Genomic DNA, 9,632 nt, shown 5'->3' on the forward strand with positions numbered 1-9,632 from the left:
ACAAACACACACAGAAATGAAGGAAGAATGTCTCAGCATGGCTCAAAAAGGCTTGCCTACAGTTCTCCACATCACCATTTCTCTCTCCCTGCCACACAGCCCACAGTTTTGCTACTCAGCTTACTTGCAGTTTCTTGCTGCACCTTGTGATACTACACCTCACTGGGTCAGGAATGCCTCCAACACTCCTGAAAAACTCATAGTCATTCAAGACCCAGCTCAAGCAACCTGTGCTGTGAGGCCTTCCCACTCAAGCCTCAGGAGAGGACCCTCCCCCAACCCAGGACACTGTACAGGACCCCAACTAAGTGAGTTGTGGGTCACTGAGTACCTTTACCCAATTCCCTTCATGGGATCCCACCAAATAAAGGCTTGTAGAAGAGAATGAAAAGAAGAGAGCCAGGAGAAGTCCAGAATTACAGGAAGGGAGGATGACCTAAGGACGTGGAGTCAGGAAAGCTGACATTATCTCATTCCTTTGCACATCTGCCCTCCATCGCTGGTCAGAACTATAGGGGACTGGGTGCCCACAGAAGGATCCAAGCATTTGGCAGGCAGGAAAGGCAGCGGTGAAGCAGAAGAAGCAGGCATCTGATCACCACATCTATGTTTGCACACACATAGATTATACATAAACTGCATATTTACACATTAGAAATGGTACTGGCAGGTTGAGAATCATGGGAAAAGGATCTTGCTGAATGCTGAAGTGGCAGATTCTCAGCTGAGACTTACAAGGGAGAATGGCAGTGGGGAGGAGTTGAGAGACTGTCTTCTGGACAGAGAGGTGGGCAGATATGGGAACTGCCCTCTGGGAAGTGGTGGACCTCCTGAGAATGGGCCAGGACAGCCAGGCGCTGCTGTACACACTCAGCTGTCAGTCGTGCCTCTGGGTCTGCATCCCAACAGTCCTCTAGGAGCTCTCTCAGGCCACCAGGATCCTGGGAAGAATGACCAGGAGACAAGCTTGACCCCAGGACCCTGAGTGGCCCCCTGAGTAGTCCTCAGAGTTGAAAGTTGTCTGCCACTTTCCTGTTTCAACATTTCTCTTCTGATTTTTCCTGGAGCAACCCTCCCCTCTCTCTCACTGAAACCCAGCCTTCTGCATCTTGTTGCCTGAGACAGGTTGTCTGCGTGCCTTCCAAAGGGTCCAGCTTTTCCTCTGAGGAGGGTTAATGGCTTAACATGTTGATGGGAAATTGCTCTCCTTCCTTTCAGGCAAACAGGATCTTCTGCAAACAATGCCTGGGTCTCTGTTACCTAACACAGCAAATACTTATGCAGTGAAAATTTCAGACCAGGTAGAAGGGAAGTGGTTTCCTGTTAAAAATATTTGTACACATCCCTGAAATTTCACTTTACTGCTTTAACCTTTTTTTTTTTTTAATTCAGTAAGAGAATGAAAGAGGCCCTGGCCGGTTGGCTCAGTGGTAGAGCATCAGCCTGGCGTGCAGAGGTCCCGGGTTCGATCCCAGCCAGGGCACACAGGAGAAGCGCCCATCTGCTTCTCCAACCCTCCCCCTCTCCTTCCTCTCTGTCTCTCTCTTCCCCTCCTGCAGCCGAGGCTCCATTGGAGCAAAGATGGCCTGGGTGCTGGGGATGGCTCCTTGGACTCTGCCCCAGGCGCTAGAGTGGCTCTGGTCACAACAGAGCGACGCCCCGGAGGGGCAGAGCATCACCCCCTGGTGGGCAGAGCATAGCCCCCTGGTCGGGCGCATGCGGGAGTCTGTCTGACTGTCTCTCCCCGTTTCCAGTTTCAGAAAAATACAAAAAAATAGAAAAAAATTAAAAAAAGAGAACGAAAGAGAGACGGAGAGAGGGGAGGAAGGGAGAGAGATGAGAAGCATCAGCTCATAGTTGTGTCACTTTAGTTGTTCATTGATTGCTTCTCATATGTGTCTTGACCAGGGAGTCCAACCTGAGACATTGACCCCGTGTGTTCAAGCTGCTGACTTCGGTTTCAAACCTGGGACCCAGGTCGATGCTCTATCTACTATACCACCACCAGTCAGTCATTGCTTTAACCTTTTTTTTTTGTATTTTTCTGAAGTGAGAAGGGGGTGACAGCAGACAGACAGACCCCTGCATGTGCCCGACCAGGATCCACCCGGCACGCCCACCAGGGGGCGATGCTCTGCCCATCTTGGGGCGTCACTCTGTTGCGACCAGAGCCATTCTAGCGCCTGAGGCAGAGGCCACAGAGCCATCCTCAGTGCCCGGGCCAACTTTGCTCCAATGGAGCCTCGGCTGCAGGAGGGGAAGAGAGACAGAGAGGAAGGAGAGGGGGAAGGGTGGAGAAGCAGATGGGCGCTTCTCCTGTGTGCTCTGGCCGGGAATTGAACCTGGGACTTCTACACATCAGGCTGACGTTCTACTGCTGAGCCAACTGGCCAGGGCCGTAACTTTTTATACCTAGAACTGGCTTTATTTTGGTTCATGGCAGAAACGCAGATGTATAGGACAGAATGAGAAATTATTGGGTTGGAGATTAGATGGATGCCAGTGAATCAAGAGAGAAGCCATCCTGGGGACAGAGCTCAGGGCAGAAGCAAAGCCAAGGAGGACTTCCTGAAGCAGGGGACTGAAAAATAGGACTAACTGATAGTAAGGAGAAAAAAGACAGACAGGGCAAGACTGAGCAAGGGGAAGGTGTGAGTCTTAGGAATGGGTTGTGTGAGACGGTAGAAGAGGATGAACTGAGGTACAGAAAAAATTTGCCCAGTTTCAGCTGAACATGAGCCAAGAGTGGTGAGAGGTGAAGAGGTAGAACTAAAGAGACTGGTCCCGACAGACAAGCCCCTAAAGCTCTTGCCCAGACTCTTGAGGTCCCCATCCCATCAGCCTGTGGTCTCTTACTGTGGCAAAGCAGCTCCAGGTAGGTGGGATGTAGGGGCGCCTTCTCTCCTCCACTGCCAAGGTCCACAGCTCAGAAGTGGTGGGGGTGCTGCCCAGTTCTGCCTCATAGGCGAGTTGGAAGGGTGGTGGACTGCTGTCTAGGAAAAGCACATAGAGCTATGTGTCACTTAGCACTAGGGGTACCTTCTTTGTGGAAAGACCAAGGGGGTGAAAGCCAGAGCTTCCTGGGTCAGGTGGTAGGTCAATCTGTAATGGATAGGTGAGGCACTGGGGAAGAGAGGACTACTGCACCCATCCTTACCAGGCCACAAATCTGGGCAGCGGCTCAGGATCTCCCACAGGAGCAGAGCCAGAGAATAAACATCGGCTCGCCGGAGGGCTGTGCCCCAGTCCTGTAGGTCCAGAGTCTTGTCCAGGAGTTCCGGGGCCATGTACCTCTGGGTGCCAGCCTGGAGAGAAAGGTGTAGGGAACCAAGAATCATCTCCTTGGCAATCTTCACCACAACACTGGCCCATGCACTATCCCCCCCCCAAATACAGACTCATCAATGTGCCTTGACTAGATGGCTCAGTGGATAAAGCATTGACCCAGCACACCAGAGGTTTCAAGTTCAATCCTGGTCAGGGCATGTACCAGAAGCAATCAATGAGTACACAAGTAAATGAACAACTGGGTGAAACAATTTGATGCTTCTCTCTCCCTCCCCACCCTCTCTCACCCTTCCTCTCTCTCTCTCTCTCTCTCTCAAATCAATGGGGAAAAAAATTAAAAACAAAAAACAGACTCATCAATGTTCCAAATGCTGTAGGCACTGCTGCACTGTGGCTATAGCAATGGGCACATTTTCATCAGTACCACCATCATCATCCTAAGCCTCATCCTTACCTGGATTACTCACCTCCATGATGGCAGCAGGGCCTTGGGGTTGAGTAGGGGCCCAGGTTGGGGGCTGAGTGATACCAGGCAGCACTAAAGCAAGGCCCAGGTCTCCAATGGCACATGACCCATCCTCCCGAATGAGCACATTCTGGCTGCTCAGATCTCGGTGGGCAATACCTGGTTTATACTGGCCTATTAGAGAAGCCAAGGTTGACTGGGCATGGATTTTATTCCTTTCTCTTTTGACCCAATCCTTCCCCTCCAACCTAAGAGTGAATCAGAAACATAGCAGTGTGGCTCCTGACTCTCGTGGCTCCCTGTTCTCAGCTCACCCACCATCCTGCCAGCGCTCCTCATGGAGAAATGCCAGGCCCTGTGCCAGAGACAGTGCCATCCGTAGAGAACTTCTCCAGTCACTGGTGTGCTGGGTTAAGTAGTAGCACAGCGAACCCTGGGAAGAAGTAGAGAGAAGAAAGGACATATAAAAATGGAGGTGGATGGGTCCTGGCCGGTTGGCTCAGTGGTAGAGCGTCAGCCTGGTGTGCGGGAGTCCTGGGTTCAATTCCCAGCCAGGGCACACAGGAGAAGTGCCCATCTGCTTCTCCACCCCTCCCCCTCTCCTTCCTCTCTGTCTCTCTCTTCCCCTCCCACAGCCAAGGCTACATTGGAGCAAAGTTGGCCCAGGTACTGAGGATGGCTCTGTGGCCTCTGCCTCAAGCGCTAGAATGGCTCTGGTTGCAGCAGAGCGACGCCCCAGATAGGCAGAGCATCGCCCCCTGGTGGGTGTGCCGGGTGGATCCCGGTCGGGCGCATGTGGGAGTCTGTCTGATTGCCTCCCCGTTTCCAGCTTCAGAAAAATACAAAAAAAAAAAAAGTGGAGGTGGATGATCTACCCAAGAGAACAGGGATCAACTGATAGACATCCCCCTGCATCTTTCAACAGACTGACACACTGACACATCTAGGCCAAGATAATAGGCAATAGAGAAGTGAGAACGTGCATCAATCACATTGATGGGAAAAGTAGTAGTTCTATCACTGGCTGGATAGCTGGGTTGGTTAGAGTGTCATCCAAATACACCAAAGTTGCAGGTTCAATTGCTGGTCAGGGCACGTACAGGAACAGAGTGATGTCTCTGTCTCTCTCTCTTGCTCTCCCTTCCTTTCTCTCTAAAATCAATAAATAACTTTTTAAAAAAATTTTATTTATTGATTTTTGAGAGGAGAGAGAAAGGTGGTGGTGGGGGCGGGTAGCAGGAAGCATCATCTCCGGATTGCTTCTTGTATGTGCCTTGACCGGGCAAGCCCAAAGCTTCGAATCAGCGACCTCAGCATTCTGGGTTGTTGCCTTATCCACTACGCCTCCACAGGTCAGGCAATAAATAAATTAAAAAACAACAACAACGTAAGTCTAGTTCAGGGGTCAGGAACCTATGGCTCATGAGCTAGATGTGGCTCTTTTGATGGCTGCATCTGGCTCGCAGACAAATCTTTAATAAAAATAATAATAATGTTAAAATATAAAACATTCTCATGTATTACAATCCATTCATTTCCTGCTGCTCATGTTTATGGTTGTGGGTAGCTGGAGCCAATCACAGCTGTCCTCTGGGACAACACCAAATTTTTATTGGATAATACATAACATACACGGGTCGTTATATGGCTTTCACGGAATTACATTTTAAAATATGTGGCATTCATGGCTCTCTCAGCCAAAAAGTTTCCAGACCCCTGCTCTAGTTCAAGTGTCCTGAGCACTTACTGTGGGCCAGGCCTCCTATAATCCTCACAACTCTAGGAGGTAGATACTCTTGTCACTCCCATTTTATAGATAAGGAGCTTGACAGAGAGAGAACTAAACTTTCTGGAATTCACTTAGTGAAAGAGAAGTAGAGCGTGAACCAAAGCAGTCTGACTCAAGAGTCACTATTAACCACCTTATACTACTACCTCAGAGGTCTTGGGACAAAGAATCCGGAGAGGCAGCACAAGCTAGGTCAGGGCACCCCTCATGAACCACCTGGCTCGAGGAGTCAGGCCTGCATGGCAGAGCTGACCGATGGGTAGAGCCATTGGGTATGAGAGTGGTGGTTGGGAGCAAGTAGGAAGTGTTGGGAAAGGAGCTAGAGTCCTTCATTAGACAAACACTGAGCACTTTCAGTGTGCCAGGAAAGTTAAAACAAATATACAGGCCCTAGCTGGTTGGCGCAGTGGTAGAGTGTGGGCCTGGCATGCAGGAGTCCCGGGTCCGATTCCCGGCCAGGGCACACAGGAGAAGTGCCCATCTGCTTCTCCATCCCTCCACCTCTCCTTCCTGTCTGTCTCTCTCTTCCCCTCCCGCAGCCAAGGCTCCACTGGAGCAAAGTTGGCCCGGGCACTGGGGATGGCTCCATGGTCTCTGCCTCAGGTGTAAAATCGCTCTGGTTGTAGCAGAGCAACGCCCCAAATGGGCAGAGCATCACCCCTTGGTGGGCATGCCAGGTGGATTCGGGTCGGGCGCATGTGGGAGTCTGTCTGACTGCCTCCCCGTTTCCAGCTTCAGAAAAATACAAAATAAATAAATAAATAAACAAACAAATAAATAAATAAAAAAAATAAACAGGCTCTGGCCGGTTGGCTCAGTGGTAGAGTGTCGGCCTGGCATGCAGGAGTCCCGGGTTCGATTCCCAGCCAGGGCACACAGGAGAAGTGCCCATCTGCTTCTCCACCCCTCCCCCTCTCCTTCCTCTCTGTCTCTCTCTTCCCCTCTCGCAGCCAAGGCTCCATTGGAGCAAAGTTGGCCCGGGCGCTGGGGATGGCTCTATGGCCTCTGCCTCAGGTGCTAGAATGGCTCTGGTTGCAACAGAGCAACGCCCCAGATGGGCAGAGCATCGCCCCCTGGTGGCATGCCTGGTGGACCCCGGTGGATCCCGGTCGGGCGCATGCGGAAGTCTGTCTCACTGCCTCCCGGTTTCCAACTTCAGAAAAATACAAAAAAATAAATAAAAACAAAAAAAAACCCAACAACAAATAAACAAAATTTAAAAAGCAGTGATTTTTGATCTGGGCAGTGGGGCACATGGTCAAAGAGGGGACTTCCCAGAATTCCAGATTTCAGAAGTGGAGTGAGGCCTGGCCTGCGGTGGTGCAGTGGATAAAGTGTCGACCTGAAATGCTGAGGTTGCTGGTTCAAAACCCTGGGCTTGCCTGGTCCAGGCACATATGAGAGTTGATGCTTTCTGCTCCTCTCCCTGTTCTATCTCTTTCCTCTCTCTTGCTCTCTCTCTCTAAAAGTGAATAAATAAAATCTAAAAATATATAGCCTGACCAGGTGGTGGCACAGTGGATAGAGCATCGGACTGGGATGTGGAGGACCCAGGTTCGAGACCCAGAGGTCGCCAGCTTGAGCGCGGGCACATCTGGTTTGAGCAAAAGCCCGCCAGCTTGAACCAAAGGTCGCTGGCTCCAGCAAGGGGTTACTCGGTCTGCTGAAGGCCCGCAGTCAAGGCACATATGAGAAAGCAATCAATGAACAACTAAGGTGTTGCAACACGCAACGAAAAACTAATAATTGATGCTTCTCATCTCTCTCCGTTCCTGTCTGTCTGTCCCTGTCTATCCCTCTCTCTGACTCTCTCTGTCCCTGTAAAAATAAATAAATAAATAAAATTTGAAAAAAAAATCTAAAAATATATTATAAAATAAATCCCTTTAAAAAAAGTATTAGCAGGTATTTCTTGTGTAATAAAACAGAAAAAACAAAAAAATTATTTTTAATGCTTAGAAAAGAGAAAATCTAAAGCAGAAGAATAAGCATGGACAAGCCCAGCTGCCATCTAGTCTCTCCACCTCCAACCCCATTCACACACAGGCAAACACACACATGTATATTTCTTTGTCCTCACCTTGGGGTGCAGTTCCAATACCAGCAGGGGCCCACAGTGCAGGGGGCCAGGTCCCCCCCTGCTGGCAGTGATAAAGCGGACAATGTGGTCATGCTGTAGGCCTGGCAACTCATACAATGTTTTCTCAGCTCGGAACTGGGCCACAGCCCTCAGGGGGAAGGCCTTGATGGCTACCAGCTCGCTTTGCAGCTGCCCAGCCCATATCACTGCATGACCTCCTTCCCGGATTACCTGTTGGGATATGGTATGTGGTATGAGCCTCAGCTAATACCAGAGCTAGGCTTCCTCCCCAGCACACCCTCTCTAAGTGCCTTCTCTCCCTTCCTGGGCACCTGGGAGAAGTACAGCTCAGGTAGTTCAGGCAGCTCCGCACTCCAGTCTCTGTCTGAGTCTGGCTCTGGCTCTGGCTCCAGCCCACCTCTCACTCTGCAGGTCTTTCGCTGTAGCAGGGCTGGGATAGAGAAGTGCCTTAGGATCAGGGTGCACAGGCATTGAGACTGGAAAGGGGCTTTGTGGGAGGTAAGGGCAATCAGATTGTAGAGCTCTTAGAACCATGGGGTCAGGGAAGCTGGGAGAGGGGTCAGGGCTTTGGGGGACTATTTTGGGGTTGCAAGGGAGAAATGGGACAGATTAGTACCCAATATAATGCTGCCCAGCAGCAGCAGCAGGAGAAATAGCACCAGCAGCACCAGCGCCATCCAGATGGACTCACCTGGGCATTAAGACAAGAATGCAGGCTGCATGAGCCCTGCCCCAAATCCAGTCTTTGCTCCTCTCCCCCTCCTCAGATATCTTGCTTTTCAACCCACCTCCACCCTGGTCACAAGCCACATTATCTCCCAGTCACCAGGGCAACCAACTTCTCAAGGCCAGAAGAAGTGAAGCTTGGGATGGGGGTAGGATGAGAACTGGCTCTGGTTCTACCTCTCATCCTAACCTGGGCCCCAGTCCCCATCCAGGGTCAGCACCCCAGGGAGCTACCTGCGATGGCCTGGGGACCTTGGAAGCCAGGAGTCTCGGGGCTCCCCAGAGGAGGCAGATGGCTGTAATTGGCATTGCAGAAGTCAGTGCCACAGGAGCAGGTGAAGAGAATGGAGCTGGGGCTGGGCTGAGCTCGGGGGCTTGGGTCACAGCGGGGGGACTCACAACCTGGCTCATCGCTGTCTCGGCATCCTGATAGAGTGGGATTAGGAGAAGAGGAGAGAAAGAGAGAAAGGGATTAAGAGAGAGAGGAAGAAAAAGGGGGAGAGAGAGAGAGAGAGAGAAAGAGAGAGAGAGAGAGGGAGTATAATGGTGTCTGGGGACAGAGAGGATAAATCCCATCTCAGAAGCAGCCCTTCTGTCTCATAGGGACTTTCCTTTCCCTTCACACATTCCATTTCAACTCCTCTCCCTCAGCTGCCACCCCACCCCCACCCCAGGATGTACCTGTCTCTCACCCTAGCTATCACCTGCCATATGCTTTGCCATTTACCTTGCATCTCCACCTGTGCCTGGTCTTGGGTCAGGTTCCAGATCCCAAAGCAGCAGTGGCTATAGAGGCAGCGGATAATCCTGGGGGACCCTGGGCCTGCATCTAGTAGCTTCCCCAGTGTCTTTGTGCTTCCCCGCACTCCAGGGGCCTCAAAGAACACACAGGTCCGCCTGCTTGTGGGTGCTGTGGCCCAGGGTTGGGTGGGAGGAGGGTTCAAGATGAGAGTAAATGCAGGGGTAAAAACAGCAGCCAAAAGGAGAGACAAAACATGTTTCATATCCCAGGGCCAGCAAGGTAAAGCCATAGGTGGAAAGAGTGTCAGCAGAGGCCTGGAATCTGGCCTCCACCATAGGGACACATGCCTCTGCCCTTCACCCACTCACCTACTCCACTCACCACACTTCCAAAGGGGTGGCTGCTGTTGCAAGTGCTCCTTTTCCTCAGTGAGTGAATGGAAAGACCCTGCCCCTCCCAGTGGACACTTACCTTGCACAGCTGCGGGAAGCAGTGCCCAAAGCCCCAGAGTACCCAGCAT

The 9,632-nt window shown here is 51.3% G+C and overlaps 1 protein-coding gene across 2 annotated transcripts; it reads right to left on the bottom strand.

The window, feature by feature from the left end:
• Window positions 1-731: 731 nt before the first annotated feature.
• AMHR2 (anti-Mullerian hormone receptor type 2) lies at window positions 732-9,632 on the bottom strand. Of its 2 annotated transcripts, XM_066254872.1 has the most exons (11): window positions 9,584-9,632; window positions 9,098-9,280; window positions 8,605-8,796; window positions 8,261-8,335; window positions 7,956-8,074; window positions 7,624-7,854; window positions 4,073-4,187; window positions 3,756-3,928; window positions 3,158-3,305; window positions 2,857-2,993; window positions 732-941 (listed from the first exon to the last, which is right to left on the bottom strand). In XM_066254872.1, exons 1-11 carry the CDS (start codon window positions 9,630-9,632, stop codon window positions 732-734), a joined length of 1,632 nt encoding a protein of 543 aa, XP_066110969.1. The 2 variants fall into 2 exon arrangements, with proteins under 2 accessions (XP_066110969.1, XP_066110970.1); XM_066254873.1 differs by lacking the exons at window positions 2,857-2,993; window positions 3,158-3,305.

The sequence above is a fragment of the Saccopteryx bilineata genome, chromosome 2 (assembly GCF_036850765.1).
Source record: "Saccopteryx bilineata isolate mSacBil1 chromosome 2, mSacBil1_pri_phased_curated, whole genome shotgun sequence".
NCBI classification, from domain to species: Eukaryota; Metazoa; Chordata; class Mammalia; order Chiroptera; family Emballonuridae; genus Saccopteryx; species Saccopteryx bilineata.